The 26,459-nt window shown below is 44.9% G+C and overlaps 2 protein-coding genes and 1 long non-coding RNA gene across 3 annotated transcripts in view; 1 reads left to right on the top strand and 2 right to left on the bottom strand.

Moving 5' to 3' along the window:
• The first annotated feature begins 4,706 nt into the window (after positions 1–4,706).
• On the top strand, positions 4,707–6,544 carry LOC138675513 (uncharacterized). The gene is made up of 3 exons (XR_011320685.1): positions 4,707–5,056; positions 5,594–5,750; positions 6,291–6,544. It is a non-coding gene; the product is annotated as an uncharacterized lncRNA (long non-coding RNA).
• Positions 6,545–7,603: 1,059 nt separating this feature from the next.
• LOC138675512 (uncharacterized) lies at positions 7,604–9,158 on the bottom strand. The gene is made up of 2 exons (XM_069763819.1): positions 8,783–9,158; positions 7,604–8,515 (listed from the first exon to the last, which is right to left on the bottom strand). The coding sequence occupies exons 1-2, from the start codon at positions 9,118–9,120 to the stop codon at positions 7,615–7,617; spliced, it is 1,239 nt and encodes a 412-aa protein (XP_069619920.1). The 5' UTR covers positions 9,121–9,158; the 3' UTR covers positions 7,604–7,614.
• A 2,342-nt stretch (positions 9,159–11,500) lies between these two features.
• ETF1 (eukaryotic translation termination factor 1) overlaps positions 11,501–26,459 on the bottom strand; it is a 56,396-nt gene continuing 41,437 nt past the window's right edge. The window contains exons 8-11 of the mRNA XM_069763818.1: positions 25,337–25,492; positions 25,189–25,253; positions 22,288–22,435; positions 11,501–13,811 (exon numbers count right to left, since the gene is read on the bottom strand). Of these exons, the coding sequence (XP_069619919.1) occupies positions 13,729–13,811; positions 22,288–22,435; positions 25,189–25,253; positions 25,337–25,492 (452 nt within the window). The 3' untranslated portion in view covers positions 11,501–13,728. The remainder of the gene's footprint in view (positions 13,812–22,287; positions 22,436–25,188; positions 25,254–25,336; positions 25,493–26,459) is intronic.

Below are 26,459 nucleotides of genomic sequence, written 5' to 3'. Positions count from 1 at the left end.
TTTCCCTCCGGAGAACTCTCTGCTGGCAGGATTGGGCAGTTTCAGCAATTTGCTGTAAGACAGAAATGACTTCGGAAAAGCAGTTCTCTAACACATTCATTCCTATCAATACAGTTGGTTCACAGTTCCGCCGGTCAACATCAACAACAATTATACCCTGTTTCTTCAATTCTACTTTACCAATCTTTATGGTCATCTCCCTGAATCCTAGTTTCGGTACCAACTTACCATTACTGGCCCATATATCTAGTTCAACATCAGAGGGCCCTTTATCAATATCTGCATCAGCCCAGTACCTCTTATAAAGGATATACGGTATAGATGAAATCTGGGAACCTGTGTCCAGCAAAGCGTTGAGGGGCATTCTGTCCAGCACGATAGGGATAATGGGTCGTCCTCCGATGTACCTGTCGTGCCAGGGTGTTGGGCCTTGAAAGTTCATTCCTGCGAAGCTGCCCGCATTCCCAGGCGATTCCCATTTAAATCACAATCTCGTGCAAAGTGGCCTGGCTGCTGGCAACGGCGGCAAATGGGCTGTCCATCCGGTTGGTAGCGGTCGCGGGGTCGTCCTCTCCATGTCGGGTATCTCCGGGGTCTCATCCATGGAACATCTTCTCTACGGTTTGCCAACTCCATCTTGGGTCCTCTCATCTCCTGCATGGTTTTAGCCATTGAAGCAACAACATCAGTTAAAGAGTCAAGCTTTTGTTGAAGAGCCTCATTAGTACTGGGCCCCAGGGGCTTAGCAATGGCCCCGGACATAGCTGATGTCACTGGTACTCCATGTTGTTGAGGAGCCTCTGCCATGAGTTGCGCAGGCTCCTGATCCCGAGGTGCTTCTGCCAGCTGGAGACGTATAACGCTCTCTTTTAATTGGGCAAATGTCAATTCAGGGTTCTTAAAAACAAGCATGCTCACATGCCCCCGGTGAGAAGGGGTGTAGAGTCCCTCAATAAATTGATCTCTTAGCAGTTTATCCGCTCCGGTGCTAAAAATGGGTTCAGCCAGTGTAAGTGATTTAAGGGCTTCCTGCAGGTTTAAGGCAAAGTCTCTCACGCACTCATTAACTTTTTGTTTGCAATTAAAGAATCGTACTTTAGCTTTGCTGCTGGCAGTGGTTTCAAATGTAGCTTTTAATCCAGCAAATATGCGTTCAACAGTGCCTTTTAGATCAGCTGCCCATGCTGTGACTTCTCGCTTAGCATGGCCACTTAACTGCATCATCAGGAGACTAACACGCTGAACTTCACCCACGGGGAACATGTCAAAATGGGCCAGCATCTTTTCTCTGAAATCGTCAAGGGTATTAGGCTCACCTTCATACATTGGAAGCCATGGGCCACCCGGGGTATATGGCATCAGCACTGACATGATGGGCGCCACTCCTTGCACCGCTGCGCTACCGGACTCTCTATCGACACTCTGTCTTTCAGCTGCATTAGCGTCGCCGGGTGCTGCGGCGTCTCCGTGCTGCGACATACTGTGCCCCCTTAGTTAATCCGGACCCTTCCGGTCCTCCGCTTCCGTCGGGATAGTGTAGATTCGTTCCGCTGTGCAGCAGGATCGATTTTCCCCTTGCTCTGATGTCAGAGCGCTCAGCTTGGTGCCGCCCACAATGACACCCACCCAGCGCGCTCTGTAATGGCGGATTCTGAAGTTTTTCAGTTAGACTGGAGCTCAGGTGATGGCGTAGCCTAACGGTTATGAAGTGATTACCTCAGGGGATGGCGGCCATCTTTACTCCATTATAACCAATGGGGAAAAGTCACTTTCAATAGTTTTCAATGGGAAATGGAATTTTCTTTAATAAAGTCAATTTTCAAGATTTTTCATCCAAGTTTTCACAATTTTGGACTCCAATCATGGCACACAATACCCGGTATACGGGCTGGCTGAATCCTGTTCGTGACGCCAATTGTGACGCCCAGGAGACCGGGATACCCAGCACCGGACCAATGGAGTCTGTCTCTTGAGGGGGATGTCACGGGTGGCTTGACTCGGTGCTGTGGCCTCAGGCAATGCACAGTGTAAGGGGTATCGTGAGGGGACAGGCACTTACTTGATCAGCAGCAGGTTCTCCCAGCGGTGATGATCCTGATCCTGGATAGATGGCTATTGTCCAAATGAAAGACTGAGGCACTGAAGCGTTTAACCAGTTTACTTTAACATAAAAGGATTTACAACCAGTCCTGTCACCGGAGTCTGTATGGGAACTCTGAGTTACTTTGACCCTGCCGGGGTCTTCGCCTCTTATTGTGCGCAATTTCTGTGTGGCCCTGCTGCTGTATGTGAACTGGCTGCCGGCCCAATCTGTCCCCTCCGGGTCCTGGTTCGACGGGCAACCCGAGTCCTTTTATCGGTTTACCCCCTCTGGGAGTACCGCTGAACTCTGTGTCTGTTGCTGCGTCCGGCCCTAGTGAAGCTGATATCACCTCACGTTTTTCCGGTTGCTGTATTATATATAATGAATACAGCCACGGATCCGGTATCCGTCTTTGCGCCTGTTCTGGGTAGTGATTAATGCTACCCGGTTCTCACAATGTCCTTTTTCTCTGTCCCTCTTCTCCTCAGGCCGGTGATTTAGGCCTGGTAACAGTCACAGGGCTGTTAGATATTCAACTGTATGACCTCTCACTTTCAGCTCCTTGGCCCAACTGCCATTTCTTCTCTCAGACCAGAATGGATCAAGGGGAGTCTCTGGAGCTCCCCCTTCTGGCCGAAGGTGGTAGTGCAGTCTTGCTATTTTAGTATTTGTATTTACTGTCAGTAACTATTTTTGTGGCAAATACCCCTAGGGGTGCCACATTGACAACTTAGGAGGGTTGATATTACTGAGGGATGTCCTTTAAAGGGAGGGTGCCGTGATTTTAGTTTTTGTATTAATAATTATTGATTATATAATCAATTATTTTTAATACAAAAGTAAATGTAGTACTTTAATACTTTTTTATTTATTCATTTTTACTTTTGCCACTGGAGGCCGCCATTTTCATTAGTGTGGGTGTAAGTGTCTGGGCACGACACTTGCACACCTCACTTACGGCAGCCATGGGCATAAGAGCCAATGGTCGGGCTCCGACCGCTCCTCCTGCCTCTCAGCTGTGACTTGGGCACGCCCACTGGGCTGCTACGTCACAGCTGTGAGAGATCGCGGCCATTTTGTTTTTTTCCTCGGTCATCGCACACACAGCTGTGTGTGCGATCATAGCAGGAGCTGCCAGGGAGAAGCTGCTGCTGGGAGCGAGGTTCAGGGTGAGTATCTGCAGCCAGGAGCTGTGATTGCAGTCTGTACTTATTATTACAGCACAGGCTGCAATCACTGCTCACTGCCATTCAGAGCAGAGCAGGGAGATCATCACACTGCTCTGCCCTGAACATGACTCAGCACTTCCTGGAAGAGGACTGAAGGTAAGTACAGTTTTTATTTTCTTATGCATCTACCACTGCTACCTGTCCCCTATATACCACTACCTGTCCCCTATATACCACTACCAGCCCCTATATACCACTGCTACCAGCCACTATATACCACTGCTACCTGCTCCTATATACCATTGCTACCAGCCCTTATATACCACTGCTACCTGCCCCTATATACCACTGCTACCTGCCCCTATATACCACTGCTACCTGCCCCTGTATACCACCGCTACCTGCCCCTGTATACCACCTACCACTGCTGCCTGCCTCTATATACCATCTACCACTGCTGCCTGCGTCTATATACCATCTACCACTGCTGCCTGCCTCTATATACCATCTACCACTGCTGCCTGCCTCTATATACCATCTACCACTGCTGCCTGCGTCTATATACCATCTACCACTGCTGCCTGCATCTATATACCATCTACCACTGCTGCCTGCATCTATATACCATCTACCACTGCTGCCTGCCTCTATATACCATCTACCACTGCTGCCTGCCTCTATATACCATCTACCGCTGCTACCTCTGTCCTGTGTAGCTAATCTAGTCCTGTGTAGCTAATCCTGTCCTGTGTACAGTATCACACAGGACAGGATTAGATACATTGCGCAGCAGTCAGTATCTAATCCTCTCCTATGCACTCCTCTCCCCCCTGCGTGTCTTTCCCCATTGTGGTTTATTATTTTTGTTGTGGGAGATGAGGGAGTCGAGGATTATGCGTTCGGTATGGTATAAAAAAGATTAATAAAAGACTTTATTCTGGCCGAGTCTTTATTTACAATACATGTGAGATCTATGTGGCGGCATTATGGGTGATCTATATGGCGGTATTATGTGAGAAGCATATGGTGGTATGTGAGAACACTGGCGGTATTATGTGTGATCTATATGGTGGTATGTGAGAACACTGACGGTATTATGTGTGATCTATATGGCGGTATGTGAGAACACTGGCGGTATTATGTGTGATCTATATGGCGGTATGTGAGAACACTGGCGGTATTATGTGTGATCTATATGGTGGTATTATGTGAGAACTGTATGGCCGGCTTCACACTCGCGAGTTTTACGGACGTAAGAGAGGTGCAGAAAATACGGATTGCACACGGTACAATGCATCTCTATGGCCAAGCTTCTATCTGCCGTATTTTACGGTTCCGTATTATACGGTCTTCTACGGCCGTAGAAAATCGCAGCATGCTGCGTTTGTCACCGTATTGCGCAAAAAAATCGCCAATGAAAGTCTATGGGGGCGAGAAATATATGGATTACACACGGACCAACAGTGTGACTTGCGTAAAATACGCCAGACATCTCCAGACATCGCCAGGTGCAAGGAATTGAGCCAAGCCCTCAATCATGAAACTCAGACATGCTAATTAGCTCAAAAAGCCACACAGACATCCCGGAAGTCTGGTGCTCGCCTCCACAGAGTTCCAAGCAGCATGGCAAACATCATCAATGTTGATATGCTCCTCATCCTGGTCCAAGAAAGGCCTGAAATATGGGACCAGAGGGATCCCAACTACTCCAACCGGGCCAGGAAAGAGGCAGCTTGGAGGGCCATCTGTGGGCTACTATTCCCTGATTATGCCCAACGGCCACGTGCGGAGCAGACAAGTCTATGTAAGTACACTCATGTATTCACAAGATTTAACTTTAAAAGATGCTTTCCCTACATGATTACTTGAGCCATCATTTTTATCTTTATATGTCATTTATGGCCTTATTTGTCATTTTCTAAAGCTGAGGAACATGCCAAAGTGTTTCTGGACATAGTTCATGTTGATCTTGCCCTGCTAAATATTTTCTTGGCCTCATACCCCGTCCAGAGGGTTGTTGTCCCTTGTCTTATTTTTAGATATTTTTGAGCATTATTCTCATTATAGCACAAGTCATTTTCCTTTCCTATCCTAGCATATCTTACCTAATGTATGTTTGCAAGAACAGGGTTCTCTCCCCTCTCTACCAGTCTGATACTGTCAAGTTCTTAACTGTGGGCGATATATAGACCTCTGCATGTAACCCCTTTATCATCTGACTCACCATGGAAATTATTGTGCTATAGCCACTTTTTGCTTTAACAATACAAATATGTCTGACAACTGGACTAAGCTATGTTCAGAATGATATAGAACATTATTTGTGCCCTTGTAATTGCAGTGGATGATGTTATGACAAGATGGCGCAGCATCCGGGACCAATACCGGCGGGAAAGACAGCAGCGGGCTAGGAGTGGGTCAGCAGCCCCACTGAAGAAGAGGAAGTATATATATTACGACCGTCTTTCCTTTTTGGATGCCAGTATGGATCTTAGGCAGTAAGTACAAACCACTCTAGACATTTGTAATGTAACTAAATTTTTATTTTTTTTGTGGATTAGGGTTATGACATTGCAAGTTCCATGTAAGGATGTGTCAATATAGTGCCAACAATAATGTAAACAAGCATAAATTCCAAAAGTGTCCTGGAGGAGAGAGGACCCTGGCCGCCAAGCATCCCAAGATTCAACAAGGGATGGGTGAGAATGTAGTATGCGAGTTTAGAGATGTTCAGGCAGTGTTTTGTGGTATGGGTTGTTACTGCATGGTATCTTATTGTTTGAAGAGGTGGTTGTGCCTGGTTTTTGTGTAGCTTGAAATGGTATGCCACATTATGATGTGTCGTGATAGTGTTTGTTACATTTGTGGGGCTCTACAAGACAAATCTTGGATATTCTTGTGTGAATATGAGATAATAGGGGAGTAGAGAAGGAGATGTTGTGTTTTTTGTTTTTTTTTTGTTTTATTTTAATATTGCACACCGATGTCTAATTAAACAATGTCAAAATAAAAATTTTATTTTATTGTTTTCTTTACAGAACACAGTCAAACCTCACAGAGAGGGAAACCGGATCAGAATCAGACCCTATCATTGATCCTGTAAGTGTGGAGGAAGAGGTTGCAGGACCATCTGTGGCTGCATCAGGATCCATCATTGAGGACCCATCAGCAGCATCATCACTGCAGGCAGCAGCAAGTGATGAAGATGCTGCACCATCACCCTCAGCAGCACATGTACCAAGGCCTGTGGAACATGGGCACAGCAGCAGCCCTACAGGCCCACTGGTGTCATCCCCACAAGCAGCTGGCCCTTTACGGAGATCCCGGCGAAGGAGAGAGCTTGAAGGCAGAAGAAGTGAAGTTGATGCTGGGGTCCTCAACTATTTGGCCAGGGCAGCCACAGATGATGGCGAGGAGGCCTTTGCCCGCAGCCTTGCCCGATACCTTAGACCCCTTCCCCGTGAGGTGAGGCTACGTGTCAGAGGGTGTATGCAAATCCTGATTGATTTAAGCACCCCTCCAAATAACCCCTATGAGGTTTTTGAATACCTGGAGCGAAGGCAGCTTGGCCAAACAAACCTCTTGCGCCTTCAATTCCCTCAACAGGAGCCAAATCAATCAGGATTTGCTGCACCTACTCCACGTATGCCTCCCCTTCAACCCCTCCCATCCCAAAATCTACAAAGGCCATTAGAGTACCAAATGGCAGGCTTCAACCCCCAATCCCAATATGGCCACTTCTCCAGACACAGTGATGTTGGCTGGTCCCAACCTGGGTTTGGACAACATGGCCATTTTGGGTTGGGGTATGATGCAAGGCAATCTGTACCTCAGCATGATGCCCAGAGCCAAATGGCTTTTGGTCAACACACATCTGGCCAATATGGACAAGGCCAGTATTCTGGGCCGCAAGCCACTGCATCCTCACAGGATGAACTGCCATCGGCCCAACAAAGGCCACCAGACCAGGACCCAGAGCTGCCAACATCTCCCCCACCAACTTACAGGGATCTGTAATTTAGTTTTGTTTTTTGTGTTTTGTTTTGGTAGCTGGCTACCATGTTAATGTTGTGTTTTCAAAACATTTCCACTTTGTTGTGGATCCTTGGTATAAAGCAACCCATAAAAAAGGCTTCTCAAAACCATATGGCAAAAATATGGGGTTAACAACAAAAAAAAAAAGGGTTGCAAAGTTAGTAAAAAGTTTACAAAAAAGACAATTGATGTTTGTAGACTAATCATTTTTGCATCACACACATATTCAGAAAACAGAAACATATGGTAATTAAGGAAAAAAAACACACAGTACGTTTTCAGTGGTTGATAATATATTACAAAAACACATCTTTAAAATAACAAAAATCACAACTGAGAAACAGCATAATCTTGCCAGGGAGTAGAACCCTGAGGAGAAACAAAATAATTGGTCAAAACATCCCTAACTTTGATACCAGAAAGGGGACGGCGCGGAGGTGGGCCATGTGGTGTTGGACTACTGACACTACGCAACATGTGTTCATCATTACCATCTGAGAAGCAATCATGTATGCGGGTATAGTTGTGCAAAATTACAGATGCTTTGATTACTTCATTGACTGTAGCCTCACTGAGCTGCATGGCAGTCTGTAGGACACGCCATTTGGCCACCAGAATACCAAAGGTGCACTCCACCAGTCTGCGCGCCCTAGAAAGGCGCAAATTAAATATCCTCCGACGGTGGTCCAGGTTGCGCCGGGGATAAGGCCTCATGACGTGTCTGGTGAGTTGGAAGGCCTCATCTCCAACAAAAAAAAAAGGCAGTGCTTCTGCAGTGGAGCCTGGGAGTTGTTGTGGTGGTGGGAGGTCTAACTGGTTTTCACCTAGCCGCCGACCCATTATAGACGAATTGAAGACCCTAGAGTCTCCAGTTCGTCCATAGGCCCCAATATCTACAATTATAAACCTGTAGTTACTGTCAACTACAGCTAACAGAACTACAGAGAAAAACTGCTTATAGTTGTAGAATTGGGAGCCAGAGTTCGGCGGCTTACGTACCCTAATATGTTTCCCATCCACCGCTCCAATGCAGTTTGGGAAGTCACAATTGACCTTGAACCCACGGGCTATTTGGAGCCAATCAGCCTGTTTGGGCTCAGGCATCACAAGGTCCTTAAGTCTATCCCATATTTGGCGACAGGTTAACCGCACAATGCCAGAAATGGTGGAGCGGCCAATCAAAAATTCAAGGTGGAGACCTGCAAAGGACAATCCAGTGGACAGAAATCTGTAAGTGAAACAAACACAATAAATTAGGTTTGTTTCAAGAGTGCACACAAAACATGAATAAGCACAATCATATTTGCATTTGTGGCCTACTAAATTAACACTGAAATGGGAAAAATGGCCTTAAGGGGCTGAAATATAACAGTTACGTCACGTTGTCACATCTGCTTTGGCCTTAATGTACACATATTATGGGTAAAAATTTAAAAAATAAGAAACATTTATAAAAAAGATCAACATACAGTATGTGAGGATGGAGAATACATACCGTAACGTGAGGAGAAGACGCTCCTCAGCAGAGATGGCTTTGCGCAGCCTTGTGTCCTGAAATGTTATTCCTGGGCGTAATATCTCCAACAATCTGTCAAAGGTTTGTATAGACATGCGACAGTACAGATAAAACTTGTCTGGATGTTCCCGCAGAGCTGTATATAGCCGATGAAAATGGCCTTTAGTGAGGCGTTTAGTCAGAAGAGGATGCACCCACATTCTTCTGCTCCTCCTTCGCGGATCCACAATCACAGGGTATGGGTGCCCAAACCGACGAGACAATAGCCAGTTAAACAAAACACGCTGCGTTGGGGTGAACTGCAGGTGGTCAGACATGGTCCAAATGTTACAACAACACTCCAACAGTTGCAAAGCCACAAAATGACCATATGGGAGTGAGACACATGTTGTAGAGGCCTTAAATAGGGTTGCTGAGGGTAATTTAAATCAATTTCATCCGCAAAAACCGTTATATGTCCATTTTGTCAGGTTGCGTGAAAAATACGCATTACGGTGGGCATACGGATTACATACGCAACATTACATGCGCAAAATACGCGACCACACCTTGCCTACGGAGTTCTTACGGACCACCGTATTTCTAATTTTGGAGCGTATTACGGCCGTAAAATACGGACCGTATTTTTCAACGCTGAGTGTGAGGCCGGCCTATGACAGTATTGTGTGATCTATTTGATAGTATTGTGTGTGATCTATATGGCGGTATTATGTGAGAACACTATGGCAGTATTATCTTCAGAAAGCGGACCCATTCTATAGTGGTTCTGGCTGAGCACCTGCACGCGGGTCTGGGGTAATAGAGGGTAAAGCATGACTTCCAGTTAGGTGCAGTCAGGGGAAGGCTGGTGAGGTAGCTGAAGAGAGGGGTCTCATTTTTATCGTTACTATATGGCTACATTTCCTTCCCAGCGTCACCCCGGACTGCGCCTGTCGCCTCGCTTTCACACATCGCCAGGAGAGGATGGAGAAGACAGGATCTGAGAAGGGGAATGGGGTCTGTATGCAAAGTCTGGATCAGACCAGGCCATCAATCCGCAGAAATGTTTCCTGGATTTCTGTGGAGCAGACGGTCCATCCATGTGTATAAAAGACAGCGCTCTATGTACAATCCCTGGCTGCTCCGCGCACCAAAAAGGGGGCCCCTATAGACCAGCACACTGCTCTCCTGAAATACTCTGTGCTGCTGTCACCCTGCTCCCTCCACCACATATCTCCCAGAATCCTTTTGCTGCCTGCCATCCTTGGTGACTGTCTACTTGTCAGTATAAGGCTGCCTCCACACTATCATTATTTGGTTTGTATTTTACCTCAGTATTTGTAGCCAAAACCAGGAGTGGGTGATAAATGCAGAAGTGGTGCATATGTTTCTATTATACTTTTCCTCTATTTGTTCCACTCCTGGTTTTGGCTTACAAATACTGAGGTAAAATACTGACCAAATACTGATAGTGTGACGGCAGCCATACTCTGCAGTCACCAACAAAATGGCTGCTCACTGGGTTCCTGAATATCATCCTCTCTAATCCCTTAGCAAACACCCAGAAGGAGAGGAGACATCACACACGTCAGCAGACTCCGCCCATAATTACTGCAGTGCAGTAATGTGAGCTATTTGTACACAAGGTTTTTCTGAAATTTCAGCAGCTGCTCCCCCTAGTGTTGAAAAGTGGAAATTCCAAAACTTTTCAAATTATTTTTCATATTTTACTAAATTATAAACAAATGATAATATTTTTTAAGAAAATGTAATCATTAATTCTTTACATTTTTACAATTTCTGAAAAAAATTTTTTTTTGATGGCACCTTCCCTTTAAATGCTTTGATTCACCGAGTGCCTGTGCTTGGTTTGAACAGTCATTCGATGCTGAAACTCCCCTTAGTGTCGTAATTCTTTATTAACTCGTTTTTACAGCCGAACCAGACAATTTTGCTTTGCTTGTTATTGTAATGTGTAAACTCCCATGGCAATAAAATGCACTTTAACTGCACCCTCACACCTGCTTGCTTTCTACCTCCAGCCTATTCTGGCTTTATAAAGCCAAATTGTCAAAAAAGAGGTGGGCGTTGGGACAGAGGGAAAAGAAGTATATGGGAAGGTGCACTTTAATGTTTGGCCACACCAAGGGTGCACTTCGTTTGAACAATCATTCTGTTCTGATAAACTCCATTTAAAATGTTAAAAGGGTTGTTTGACAAATTTTTTAATGAATCAATTAAAAGGCATACCCACCTTTCAGAAACATCCGAAGAGTCGTTTTTTTGCATCACAAATCCACTGCAGCCAATTATAGGTGCACTGGTGATGTGACTTCTGGAAACAGTCATCTCCAGAGCTGGCCTCAAGGCTGTGTGCACTCGTTTCAGATTTTTCACGTTTTTTTTTGCTATAAAACACTATAAAAACACAAAAAAAAACAAAAACGCATACATTATGCATGCAGATTTCTTTCTGAAAATGTCCGATTTTGCACAGGAAATTTCTGCAAGAAATCCTGAACGTGTGCACATAGTTTAAGGAGCGGCCGGCGCTGGACATTGAGAGGTGGTGGAAGGAGAGATTGCCTGTTTGTTTTTAATTAATCCATACAAAAAAAATGTATATATATTTTTTACTGTAAGGCCACTACTATAACTACAAAGTTTCTAAAGATTTCCAAGTTTGAGAAAGCATAATTGAAAACCCTGAAACATCACTATTCTTAAATATGGTTTAATACTTTTCTCCATTTCTGTACATCACAACACCAAGTTATTACTGCTTGGGAACACTCATTTCAGGATATATAAGGTTAAGAATTGTACCCCATTTTATTTGTACATATATGTATATGATGTGCCACTGAAAAGAACACATTAAAGAAATACAAAAATTTGGCATCATTTCCAAATATAGCAAAAAGGAAGAAAGCTACCATGTTAGTTGTAGGGTTGAAGTAGACCAGCTTTCTAAATCAAAGCAAATTTACATCCATTTTTTTTTTTCTTTTTTAAGAAACGTGATAACAGGCCCATGTACAACAGCATTATGCAGTCGATTCTGAAAGAGCAAGACACGGCAATATACTTATATTGGAAGCAGTTGGGACTAGAAAACCAAGTAGGACCGTCTGTACTTAACATTCAACATATGTTAGTCTGGGTATTTTAATGGTTTGGGTCGATGTAATTTATGGGATTTGGATAAAACTTAGTCCTTAGAGATATGAGCCAACAACATGGAAAGAACAAAAGCTGTCTTGCAAGCATTTCATAGAGAAAATCAATGTACTTTATAAAAAAAAAAAAAAGAAAAAAAAAAATGACATGTATGTGGAACTGTTGCTGACCTGTTAAGAGGAAATTATTTGGAGGAAGGGAAAAATAAGCCAAAAATTACAAAAGGGGCCGTCTGGGCAAAAATAAAAAGTACTCCAAGGACAAGTATCTATACAGAATAAACTATATTGATACTCGCCTGCCGGTTCTCACCTGGATCCAGCACAAGACATTGAAGAGAAGATGTTACGGTCCTACAGCAGCTTGTGATTGGCTGCAAAAGCCAGGTCATTTTGATGGCCACATCCTCAGACAACCATCCAGTGATGTGCTGCAGAAGTCACCCGATAGCTGCAGTAGTCAGGCAGAGCGGTGACTTCTCCTCCGATGGATACTAATGAGCAGCCTACGCTGAATCAAGGTGTGTTTGGAGAGTATCAATGAGTTTGAGGTGAGGTTGTTTGTGGAGAATTTTTTTTTTTTTTTTGCCTAGACAATCCCTTTCAAGGAGGGGTTTCCACATAACCTGCACTTATCACCTATAAACTGGAAAGAGCCTCATTGCAGGGTCTGACTAATCACAAGGATAAAAGTGCAGGGTCCACCATTTGAGTGGGGCGGTAGTGGAGCACTCGGACCCACCAAAGCTTCCACAGTCCATCGGACTGATGAAGACTGCTGAATATTGTAAGTCGCAGAGTTCGCAACTGCAGCCCCACTTAAATGGAGAGACAAGGGACCTTGTACTCATGATTGCTGGTAATATTGGGAAAGCGTCTTTAATAAAAAATAAATTAAACTGAGAAACCAATTCAAAAGACTTGGAGGTCAAGTGTTTTGCATATATCAATTGCCCACTTTTATTAGGATACTGAGTGGCAGTGAATAAAAGCAACCGCCCGCACATCCCCTACTTTGTTATTCATTAGATGCTTGGCTGCTGGAAGCGTGATTAGTGTATGCGGTACTATATGCATGCTGTGTGCTGTTTTTACAGGATCATGCAACGATATATCATCTTCATAACTGACCCTGTAATAAGGTTATGTCATATCCTTTCATAACTTTGTACTTGCATCTTGGTGCCTTCATGTCCAGTGATGGCTCTAGCAGGTAGCCACAAAAATGGACCTCAGCTGCTTTAGCACAGACCTTACATAGCATATGTAACTTATAACAGGACTGGTAAGCGTCTGCAATCTGCTGTATACATTGTATAGTTTTAGTGTGTACTTATCCATTCTTTATTCTGAAAAATCAAACATTATAAATGGATATCATGTCCTCCTGACATTAAATAAAAAGTAAGCATAAGGGTGTTGGAATTGCACGGATATCTGAAGCCAGCTAATTGCCTGTCTATAAAGATAAAATGAAAGAAAACATTTTCTTAAAATACAAGATGAACTGATTTCTTGGTAAGTAAAAACGGATTCGGTCAGACATGTCCAAGTGGCATGAGGGAACCTTGCAGCAGCGTTTACCATCATGACAAAGAAAGAGAAGAAAAAAAAAAGTTTTCATTTTTCTTATCCAATGCTTATAGGCGAAGTATTGGAAATGTTCAAATTCTAAGGCAAGGACCATTTTTATTTTCCACCATAAATCATCTTCTTGGGTTGGATGCTGGAGGGTTATGCACAATTTGCCAGACCCATCTCGACTACCTAGTAGTCATCCAGGTCAAAGAATTCATCATCTGTTCCTTGGTACTCCATTCCTTGAAAATCCACTCTGTACCTCAAGATACCTGGAATAAAAATCATGTGTTAGTACACCATGCAACCATAGCTGAACCCACTTCCCTGCTGCATGCTACATTCCTATAGGCTAATAAAGGTTTGCTTAAGGTCAATGAACCTGCATAACAGGCGGAAAAATTAAAGGGAATCTATCAATGGGATCGATCCTTCTAAGTCATCTTAATGACCATGTAGGTCATAGGAAGCCGAATACAATGATACCTTGATATCAATAATCCAACGTCCTCTTCCAGAGAAATTATGTTTTTGTTCTTATTTTGTAAACGAGCTGTTAAGATCTATGGGCCTGACACTGGTCTGCATGAGAATCTGCCTCCAGAGCTTATTTTAGCCCCATCACCCCTGAAACTGTCTTCACTTTTCTGACCAGACCAAATTATACGATTCTGACCAGTGTCACTTCATGTGGTAATAACTCTGGAAGAGATCCCACTGAATCGGATATTACCGTATATACTCGTGTATAAGCCGACCCGAGTATAAGCCGACCCCCCTAATTTTGCCACAAAAAACTGGGAAAACTTATTGACTCGAGTATAAGCCTAGGGTGGAAAATGCAGCAGCTACCGGTGAATTTCAAAAATAAAAATAGATGCTCCATACTGTTCATTATGGCCCCATAGCTGTGCCATATAATGCTCTGCACCGTTCATTATTTCCCCATAGATGTACCATAGAAAGCTGTGCCATATAGTGCTCTGCACCGTTCATTATTGCCCCATAGCTGTGCCATATAGTGCTCTGCACCGTTCATTATTGCCCCATAGATGTGCCATATAGTGCTCTGCACCGTTCATTGCCCCATAGCTGTGCCATATAGTGCTCTGCACCGTTCATTGCCCCATAGCTGTGCCATATAGTGCTCTGCGCCGTTCATTATTGCCCCATAGCTGCCATATAGTACTCTGCGCCGTTCATTATTGCCCCATAGCTGTGCCATATAGTGCTCTGCACCGTTCATTATTGCCCCATAGCTGTGCCATATAGTGCTCTGCACCGTTCATACTGCCCCATAGCTGTGCCATATAGTGCTCTGCACCGTTCATACTGCCCCATAGCTGTGCCATATAGTGCTCTGCACCGTTCATACTGCCCCATAGCTGTGCCATATAGTGCTCTGCACCGTTCATTATTACCCCATAGCTGTGCCATATAGTGCTCTGCACCGTTCGTTATTGCCCCATAGCTGTGCCATATAGTGCTCTGCACCGTTCATTATTACCCCATAGCTGTGCCATATAGTGCTCTGCACCGTTCATTATTGCCCCATAGCTGTGCCATATAGTACTCTGCGCCGTTCATTATTGCCCCATAGCTGCCATATAGTGCTCTGCACCGTTCATTATTGCCCCATAGCTGTGCCATATAAAGCTGTGCCATTGCTGCTGCAATTAAAAAAAAAAAAAAATGCTATACTCACTTCTCTTGCTTGCAGCTCCCGGCGTCTCTCCGCACTGACTGATCAGGCAGAGGGCGCCGCACACTATATGCGTCATCGCGCCCTCTGACCTGAACAGTCAGAGCGCAGAGACGCCGGGAAGATGGAGCGGTGCCGGGAAGATGGAGCGGCGCCCGGCATGTGGAACGCGGACAGGTGAATATTACATACTTACCTGCTCCCGGCGTCCCGCTCCCTCTGCCTGTCACACGGTCTTCGGTGCCGCAGCCTCTTCCGGCACCGCTGATTAGAGAAATGAATATGTGGCTCCACACCTATGGGAGGTGGAGCCACATATTCATTTCTCTAATGAGCGGTCCCACGTGACCGCTGAACAGGGGAAGAGCTGCAGCACCGAAGACCGTGGGACGGCAGGGGGAGCGTCAGGACCGCCGGGACTAGGCGAGTATGCCTCAGCGCCCTCTCCCCCTCACCTGCCGACCCTGCCACCCACCGTGACTCGAGTATAAGCCGAGAGGGGCACTTTCAGCCCAAAAATTTGGGCTGAAGATCTCGGCTTATACTCGAGTATATACGGTAACTTTTAAACCTTCATGAAAAAACAATCAGCAATTTTTAATTTTTCCAGCAAAATTTACAAACCCTATGTAACAGAAAATACCGACAATTTTGAAAACATAATTCAAGAAGTTATTTTTTTTTTTTTTTAACCTTTTAAAAAGGTGCTTCACAAGAATTAAAGCAAAGGGGAAAAATAAATATTTTACTTCGACCCACAAAAATGTTGCTTTAGCCCCAAATTTTTACCACAAAAGGTAACAGGAGAAAATTGGCTGTACAATTTGTTGAGCAATTTCTTTTGAGTACGCAGATACCCCATATATGGTGGAAAACTACAGTTTGGGTGCATGGCAAAGCTCAGAAGGGAAGGAGCACCATTCGACTTTTGGAGCACAAAATTGTCTGGAAAAGAAAGTGGATGACATGTTGCATTTGCAGAGCCCCTGATGTGCCTAAACAGTGGAAACACCCCCACAAGTGAACCTATTTGACATCCCTCAATGAACTTATCTAGTGGTATGGTGAGCAAGTTGAACCCACAGGTGCTTCACAGAATTTTAACATTGAGCCATGGAAAAAAAAAAAAAAAAAAAAGTAAGCAAAAATGTTGCTTTAGCATCAAATTCTTCATTTTCACAATGGTAACAGAAAAAATAGTTGAGGAAAATGGTTTGGGGTTACGGCACGGCTCTGAAGGAAATTGAATTTTTGAAGCTCAATTTTGAGTGAAATCGATTACTGATGCCATGTCATAAATGAATAGCCAAAACAGTAAACACCCCCCTCCACAAATGACTATTTAGAAAACTAAATCTCTTGAGGAATTCATCTAGGGGTGTAGTAAGCATTTTTAACCCTCAAGCGATTCACAGAATTGTTTAATATTGGGTCGAGTAAATGGAAAATTACCATTTTTTCCTAAAATATTGCATGGACTCCAAGTTATTAATTTTCAAAAAGAGACAAAAGGAGAAAATTAACCAATTTGTTGCTTAATTTCTCCTGAGTACACCAACACCTCATATATACCGTATATACTCGAGTATAAGCAGAGATTTTCAGCCCAAGTTTTTGGGCTGAAAGTGCCCCTCTCGGCTTATACTCGAGTCAAGGTGGGTGGCAGGGTCGGTGGGTGAGGGCGCCGAGGCATACTTACCTGCTTCCAGCGATCCTGGCGCTCCCCCTGCCGTCCCACGGTCTTCGGTGCTGCAGCTCTTCCCCTGTCCAGCGGTCACGTGGGACCGCTCATTAGAGAAATGAATAAGCGGCTCCACCTCCCATAGGGGTGGAGCCGCATGTTCATTTCTCTAATCAGCGGTAACTGTGACCGCTGATGGAGGAAGAGGCTGCGGCACCTAAGACAGCTGTCCGGGAGAAGGAGCGGGACGCCGGGAACAGGTAAGTATGTCATATTTACCTGTCCCCGTTCCACACGCCGGGCGCCGCTCCATCTTCCCGGCGTCGCTCCGCTCTGACTGTTCAGGTCAGAGGGCGCGATGACGCATATAGTGTGCGCGGCGCACTCTGCCTGATCAGTCAGTCCGCAGAGACGCCGGGACCGGACGCTGGGAGCTGCAAGCAAGAGAGGCGAGTATGGCTTTTTTTTTATTGCAGCGGCAGCAGATTTATGTGGAGCATCTATGGGGCAATATGAACGGTGCAGAGCACTATATGGGGCACAGATATGGGGCAGTATGAACGGTGCAGAGCATATAGGGCACAGCTATGGGGCAATATGAACGGTGCAGAGCACTATATGGTACAGCTATGGGGCAGTATGAACGGTGCAGAGCACTATATGGTACAGCTATGGGGCAGTATGAACGGTGCAGAGCACTATATGGCACAGCTATGGGGCAGTATGAACGGTGCAGAGCACTATATGGCACAGCTATGGGGCAGTATGAACGGTGCACAGCACTATATGGCACAGCTATGGGGCAGTATGAACGGTGCAGAGCACTATATGGCACAGCTATGGGGCAGTATGAACGGTGCAGAGCACTATATGGCACAGCTATGGGGAAATAATGAACGGTGCAGAGCACTATATGGCACAGCTATGGGGAAATAATGAACGGTGCAGAGCACTATATGGCACAGCTATAGGGAAATAATGAACGGTGCAGAGCACTATATGGCACAGCTATGGGGCAGTATGAACGGTGCAGAGCACTATATGGCACAGCTATGGGGAAATAATGAACGGTGCAGAGCACTATATGGCACAGCTATGGGGAAATAATGAACGGTGCAGAGCACTATATGGCACAGCTATGGGGAAATATGAACGGTGCAGAGCACTATATGGCACAGCTATAGGGAAATAATGAACGGTGCAGAGCACTATATGGCACAGCTATGGGGAAATAATGAACGGTGCAGAGCACTATATGGCACAGCTATAGGGAAATAATGAACGGTGCAGAGCACTATATGGCACAGCTATGGGGAAATAATGATCTATTTTTATTTTTGAAATTCACTGGTAGCTGCTGCATTTCCACACTAGGCTTATACTCGAATCAATAAGTTTTCCCAGTTTTTTGTGGCAAAATTAGGGGGGGGTCGGCTTATACTCGGGTCGGCTTATACTCGAGTATATACGGTAGTAGAAAACTACTTTTGAGGCATAGTGCAAAGTTCAGAAGCGAAGAAGCGCCATATTGGAGTTCAGTTTTTGCTAGAATGGCTTTAGGGTTCCATGTTACATTGGCAAAGCCCCTGGGGTGCCAGAACAGTGGACTACCCCCGTGACACATCTCAATGAATTCATTTAAGGGTGCAATTATCAAATTGACACCACAGGTGGGTCGCAGAATTTTATAGAAGAAAAATACATTTTTACCACAACTTTTAGCCCCAGATTTGACATTTTCACAACAGGAAATGGGTTAAAATGGCACCTATGTTTGTCACTCAACTTTTGCTGAAAAAGTAATTGCCCCTTTTGTGCCTGTACAGAATTGCTTATCCACACGGAGAGACTCAGGAGGGATAGAGCACTGACTATTCGAAAACAAATTTTAAAATCGTTTGTGGACTCCATATACAGAGCTTTTAAGTACCAGAAGAGCAGAATCCCCCTTCAAGTGACCTCATTTTTGGAAATTACAGCCATCTGGGAATTTATCTAGAGGTGTATTAACTCAATGGGCATTTTACATAAACAAGCAGCAGAGGATGTTGCTGAGCGAGAATTACAAATCTGTTATTGTAGTGTCTTTACATTGTAGTGACCATGCATTATGCCCAGCTCATGCTTCTGGAGACATGTGCTCACAAATTAGGCGGGCTCTCAGCACTACAGAAATACCAAACAAGCGGACACTAAATGAGGTTTAGGCACACTGGGGCTCAGAAGGGGGGGGGGGGGGGGGTGGGGGGGGGGGGGAATGGGCATTTGTGAGCTGGATTTCTTTTGTGGGATGAAGAGCCACAGCACTTTTCCACAGCATTTGTTCTACCAATAATGTGGAAGCCTCTTATTTACATTGACAGGTGATGGATAATAGTTGGGACTTTTTTTTGTGAATCTGAAACTTTTATTGGGAACAGTTTACATCACATTTATTTGGTGCTCTAAAAGCGCCCAAAACATAAAAAAATGCTAAATTTCTATAATCTTACTGACATGAAGAATAAGGCTGTGTGCACACGTTCCGGGGTGGAGCCGCATATTCATTACTGTAATGAGCGGTACCATGTGACCGCTCAATACAGGAAGAAGCTGTCAGCGCCCGGAGAACCAGGGACCGGCGCCAGGAGCAGGTGAGTATAACGGGGGCATTGCGCGATATTCACCTGTCTTCGATCCACCGTCAGCGCCGCTCCGAGCCCTCTGCAGTGACGCGCAGGTCAGAGGGCGCGATTAGTGGGTGCGCCACCCTCTGCCTGAACAGTCTGTGCAGAGGACGTGGAAGACACAGCGGCGGGACAGGTGACTATAGTAAGTGCCGGAGGTCTGAGCGACGAGAGGCAAATATGTGATTTTTTTTTTTTTTTAATCACAGCAACAGCATATGGGGCATAATAGTCTATGGAGCATCTTATGAGGCCTTAATCAGAATTTGTGCAGCATTATATGGAGCAAATGTGTCTATGGAGCATCTTATAGGGCAATAATCAGCATTTGTGCAGCATTATATGGGGCAAATATCTCTATGGAGCATCTTATGGGGCCATGTGCAGCATCTGTGCAGCATTATATGGGGCAAATATGTCCATGGAGCATCTTATGGGGCCATAATCAGCATTTGTGGAGCATTATATGGGGCAAATGTGTCTTTGGAGCATCTTATAGGGGCCATAATGAGCATTATATGGGGAAAATATGTCTATAGAGCATCTTATGGGGCCATAATCAACATTTGTGCAGCATTATATGGGGCATATTTTAATATGGAGCATCTTAAGGGGCCCATCATGAACTGTATGAAGCATTAAGCATCTTATGGGGCTCCTGATTCAATATGCATATTCAAAAACACTTAACCTACTGATGTCTCAATTAATTTTACTTTTATTGGTATCTATTTTTAGTTTTGACATTTACCGGTAGCTGTTGCATTTAGCACCCTAGGCTTATACTCGAGTCATTAAGTTTTCCCAGTTTTTTTGTGGCAAAATTAGGGGTCTCAGCTTATACTCGGGTCGGCTTATACTCAAGTACAGTGGGGCAAAAAAGTATTTAGTCAGTCAGCAATAGTGCAAGTTCCACCATTTAAAAAGATGAGAGGCGTCTGTAATTTACATCATAGGTAGACCTCAACTATGGGAGACAAACTGAGAAAAAAAAATCCAGAAAATCACATTGTCTGTTTTTTTAACATTTTATTTGCATATTATGGTGGAAAATAAGTATTTGGTCAGAAACAAAATTTCATCTCAATACTTTGTAATATATCCTTTGTTGGCAATGACAGAGGTCAAACGTTTTCTGTAAGTCTTCACAAGGTTGCCACACACTGTTGTTGGTATGTTGGCCCATTCCTCCATGCAGATCTCCTCTAGAGCAGTGATGTTTTTGGCTTTTCGCTTGGCAACACGGACTTTCAACTCCCTCCAAAGGTTTTCTATAGGGTTGAGATCTGGAGACTGGCTAGGCCACTCCAGGACCTTGAAATGCTTCTTACGAAGCCACTCCTTCGTTGCCCTGGCAGTGTGCTTTGGATCATTGTCATGTTGAAAGACCCAGCCACGTTTCATCTTCAATGCCCTTGCTGATGGAAGGAGGTTTGCACTCAAAATCTCACGATACATGGCCCCATTCATTCTTTCATGTACCCGGATCAGTCGTCCTGGCCCCTTTGCAGAGAAACAGCCCCAAAGCATGATGTTTCCACCACCATGCTTTACAGTAGGTATGGTGTTTGATGGATGCAACTCAGTATTCTTTTTCCTCCAAACACGACAAGTTGTGTTTCTACCAAACAGTTCCAGTTTGGTTTCATCAGACCATAGGACATTCTCCCAAAACTCCTCTGGATCATCCAAATGCTCTCTAGCAAACTTCAGACGGGCCCGGACATGTACTGGCTTAAGCAGTGGGACACGTCTGGCACTGTAGGATCTGAGTCCATGGTGGCGTAGTGTGTTACTTATGGTAGGCCTTGTTACATTGGTCCCAGCTCTCTGCAGTTCATTCACTAGGTCCCCCCGCGTGGTTCTGGGATTTTTGCTCACCGTTCTTGTGATCATTCTGACTCCACGGGGTGGGATTTTGCGTGGAGCCCCAGATCGAGGGAGATTATCAGTGGTCTTGTATGTCTTCCATTTTCTAATTATTGCTCCCACTGTTGATTTCTTCACTCCAAGCTGGTTGGCTATTGCAGATTCAGTCTTCCCAGCCTGGTGCAGGGCTACAATTTTGTTTCTGGTGTCCTTTGACAGCTCTTTGGTCTTCACTATAGTGGAGTTTGGAGTCAGACTGTTTGAGGGTGTGCACAGGTGTCTTTTTATACTGATAACAAGTTTAAACAGGTGCCATTACTACAGGTAATCAGTGGAGGAAAGAGGAGACTCTTAAAGAAGAAGTTACAGGTCTGTGAGAGCCAGAAATCTTGATTGTTTGTTTCTGACCAAATACTTATTTTCCACCATAAAATGCAATAAAAATGATAAAAAAACAGACAATGTGATTTTCTGGATTTTTTTTGTCTCAGTTTGTCTCCCATAGTTGAGGTCTACCTATGATGTAAATTACAGACGCCTCTCATCTTTTTAAGTGGTGGAACTTGCACTATTGCTGACTGACTAAATACTTTTTTGCCCCACTGTATATACAGTAGATGGTGGGATTGAAAATGCCTCACCCAAGACAACTTAACCTAATATTATAAACACATGCATTATAGCAAAAGTTTATCAAAGAAATCCCACTACATAGTATACCAGTACCACAAATGTAGCCCACCTGCTTCCCCATTTATTTATTTTTTTGCAGGTACACTGGGCAAGAAACCTTGTACATCAGTGACAGCTCCCCATTATTCTGCATTTACCTCCAATTCCACCAAATCCTTTCACAAACTGTGATCCTTCTTGTGACTTGTCTGTAACAATCTCCAGTGTTGCTCCAAACTTCTTGTAGTTATTAGCAAACCATTCTAGTAGAGGCATACTCTCTATCAGCTCATGCTCTTGTCCAGTCTAAAGAGAAGATCAGAAATAGGACTATAAAAACCTGAAATAAATCCCCAAGAAATCATCACTCAGTGGCTTCACAGCAGAAACCAATAGCTCATCATCAGCATTCTTGTGGGAAACCGTGCGCTCTTGTCCCGATATCATTGTATCCCGGACCCTCAGCTGTACATACAACTCCTAGAGTGACTGCAGTGTGGACCGGTATTCAGTAACTCCATGTTAGAGTCATAGGAATACAGAGACCACCCCATAGACGCTGATACGGAGAATCATTTGGTGCAACCGAGGGTTCAGGATGGAGCCAATTATGCAGCAATAAACAGAACAGAAGAGGACATTATCCTTGACGGCAATCACCTCAAGGCAACACTGGGGTGGAGGGGTATGTAATAGAAAGACTGCCGAGTAACTGGAAAAAGAAATATTTCAAACAAAGTGTAGTGCCATCTGCAGAAGACCCCATTCACACTTATGGGGGGGGGAATTGGTTGACACACTGATATGGGTGGCTAACAGAATACAGGGAGTTTGAGCCGTTCGCTGGCAGTGTGGCACATGACAAGCTGCTGGAAGTGCCCGCTACTGCAGATGAAAAATGGACATTTGCCAGATGCTACTGTCCCCCAACTGTCTCTGTTTTTGCCCAGTTATCTAAGGCTTAAAATGAGGTCTAGTCAGAGAAATAAGGCACATTCCCTACTGTATGAGATTCTGTAAAATCCAGAGAATGTTCTTTTCCCACATCCTCCTTTACACACTAATCTCGTCTTCCAAGGCCTAATTGTTTCTGCATGAGGGATTTATTTTTCCCGTTGTTTGCGCATGTGTAATGAGTGAAGTAATATCTCACTGTCCGCAGTCTTCTGCAGTTTCATCGGTACTATCTTCCGGCACCATGGGACCGTGTTTGTCATGAGGTGCGGGGGTCACTTTTGGAATGTTCTTAATGTAAAATATAAACAACCTCAAAACAAGGCTCTGTAGCTCCGGCTCAGATTAAGGCTATGTTCACACCTTGCGTTGGGTCCCTGCGGGTTCTCCCGCAGCGGATTTGATAAATCTGCGGGGCAAAACAACTGCGGTTCTCCCTGCAGATTTATCGCGGTTTGTTCCGCGTTTTCCGCTGCGGGTTTCCGCCAATACTATTGATGCTGCATATGCAGCAATATGCAGCATCAATAGTAATGTTAAAAATAATAAAAATTGGTTATACTCACTTTCTGATGTCCGGATCTCCTGGGCGCTGCACCCGGCGGTCCGGTTCCTAAGATGCTGTGGGAGAAGGACCCTTCGTGACGTCACGGTCATGTGACCGCGACGTCACCGCAGGTCCTGGTCGCACAGCAACTCTGACCGGACAGCCGCGTGCAGCGCCCAGGAGCTCCGGACATCAGAGGGTGAGTATAACCAGATTTTTTATTTTTTAACCCCAAATATGGTTCCCAGGGCCTGGAGGAGAGTCTCCTCTCCTCCACCCCGGGTACCACCCGCACATTATCCGCTTACTTCCCGCAACGTGGGCACAGCCCCATGCGGGAAGTAAGCGGTTCAATGTATTTCTATGGGTGCAGAATCGCAGCGATTCTGCACAAAGAAGTGACATGCTGCGGGTTGTAAACCGCTGCGTTCCCGCGCGGTTTTTCCCGCAGCATGTGCACAGCGGTTTGCGGTTTCCATAGGGTTTACATGTTACTGTAAACGCTATGGAAACTGCTGCGGACCCGCAGCATCAAAATCGCGGCGGTTCCGCGGTAAAAACCGCTAAGTGTGAATATAGCCTTACACAGAGAGTAACCGGTGCTTCACACCGGTGACACTGATTGTACAGGTCACAAACGTGGCCATGAGGTGCTGGAAGAGACCAGATCGCTGTTGAAAACAGTGGCCAGTAAGGATTACTTTTTTTTCGGCTTGACCAGGTAGACTGAACTAAACTATCCGTTCACTCTAAACTGGATGGGATAAAAACAAAAGAGAAAACTGAATCACAAAGTATATCATCTGTGTTTCATTAGTTTTGCACTAATCCTCCATAAACTTTAATGTCAGTCTGAGCCACATAAGAGATTAGGACATGCTCCGAGTCTCACCAACGGAGAGAAGGAGCCGGTTTTAAAACTGTATCAATGAAACTATGGGTCAATGTCTGAGAATAATGCAGACAACACACAACTGTGTGAATGTAGCCTCAGTCCCATGTATGTAGAGAGCCCATTATTTACATTAAATTTTGCATTTACATTGCTTCATTCAATAGGTTTCATGGATCACAGTCCATTAATGCTGACTGGACCAGATTCATCAAGACCGGCATTGTTCACACCTATCTTGATGAGGGAGTGTGCTGGAATCAGATGATCCCAACTCATGAAATCTGAAGCATCTGACAAGTGGTGTGGACTTACTCTAGTACCGAAGTGAGAATTCTGGCTTCGGGACTGTCACCATGGTTCATTGCGAATTAGACGAGCAGGGGCATCCAGCACCCACCCAAACTCTGCTCACTTGGTTATGGATGGGAGAAATGGTCATATAAACAACAAAAAATGCAAGATCTTGACACGCAACTCCAAGGTGCTCCTAAATTTTGCAATTTATTTTTAAAGGTTTTAAGTCAGAATTCTGGCGTCAATGCTTTGATGAGTCGTGCCCATTGAGGTTACTCTGGTATTGTGCCCAGTTTTACTCGCAACAGATATTACAATATCAGCTGATCCAACAATAGTGAAGCCGGACCGTTACTACATAATTCATACCTCTTTGTCAGTGAAGTGTGATTTGTCCTTTTCTTGTTCTGGTGTTAGGTAAAGAACTTTCTCTTCTAAAAAAGGGGGAAAACAATGTCAGGCTTATTGGAGCTTCAAGCAGCTTTCAAACAGCTTGATTGGGAAGGGGGAGAATTACCTTCAGAGCCATTACATCTTAAGACATATCTCATGATATCCAGGTTCTCATACACGATCAGAATTTCTACTGCTCCCATTTCCAATGCCTTTAGTGTGTCTTCAACACCAAAACAATATTTCCCCGTGTCCTGACTGATCTCATCAAAGTATCTCCCTGTGAAAGAAACACACAAATTTTAGTCCATAAACTAATTCTAGACAACTGTGCGCCATTTCCTAATTTGCAATTCACTCTGAGCTGGTAGGGGGAGACTTGCTGCTATGAACTCTCCCATGCACAGCACACACAGGGATCCTGGTGTTATTTTTAAGCATGGAGGAGCTTATACAGCAGCCTGGAGCTGTTTGGACATGAATGCAGCACTGGGATGAGGTAAAAGGCTTGCTAAAAAGCTCAGCACAATGTTTCTGTGGGTCCCTCTGCTCCACACTCCTCCTGTCTATAGAGGATAATACAAGGTGTAACCTGATACCTCACTGTGCTGGCATTTCATCAGATTGAATGGTACATCCGGGAACGGAGTGGAAATTGGGAAGAAGTAGAGGCCCCTTCACATTAAGCGACGCTGCAGCGATACCGACAACGATCCGGATCGCTGCAGCGTCGCTGTTTGGTCGCTGGAGAGCTGTCACACAGACAGCTCTCCAGCGACCAACTATGCCGGTAACCAGGGTAAACATCGGGTAACTAAGCGCAGGGCCGCGCTTAGTAACCCGATGTTTACCCTGGTTACCATCCTAAAAGTAAAAAAAACAAACACTACATACTTACCTACCGCTGTCTGTCCCCGGCTCTCTGCTTCTCTGCACTCCTCCTGTACTGGCTGTGAGCACAGCGGCCGGAAAGCAGAGCAGTGACGTCACCGCTCTGCTTTCCGGCTGACCGACGCTCACAGCCAGTACAGGAGGAGTGCAGAGCAGAGCGCCGGGGACAGACAGCGGTAGGTAAGTATGTAGTGTTTGTTTTTTTTACTTTTAGGATGGTAACCAGGGTAAACATCGGGTTACTAAGCGCGGCCCTGCGCTTAGTTACCCGATGTTTACCCTGGTTACCAGTGAAGACATCGCTGGATCGGTGTCACACACGCCGATCCAGCGATGTCAGCGGGAAGTCCAGCGAC

This window comes from Ranitomeya imitator, chromosome 4 (assembly GCF_032444005.1).
Source record: "Ranitomeya imitator isolate aRanImi1 chromosome 4, aRanImi1.pri, whole genome shotgun sequence".
NCBI classification, from domain to species: Eukaryota; Metazoa; Chordata; class Amphibia; order Anura; family Dendrobatidae; genus Ranitomeya; species Ranitomeya imitator.
This window is presented reverse-complemented; position numbering and strand designations above follow the sequence as displayed.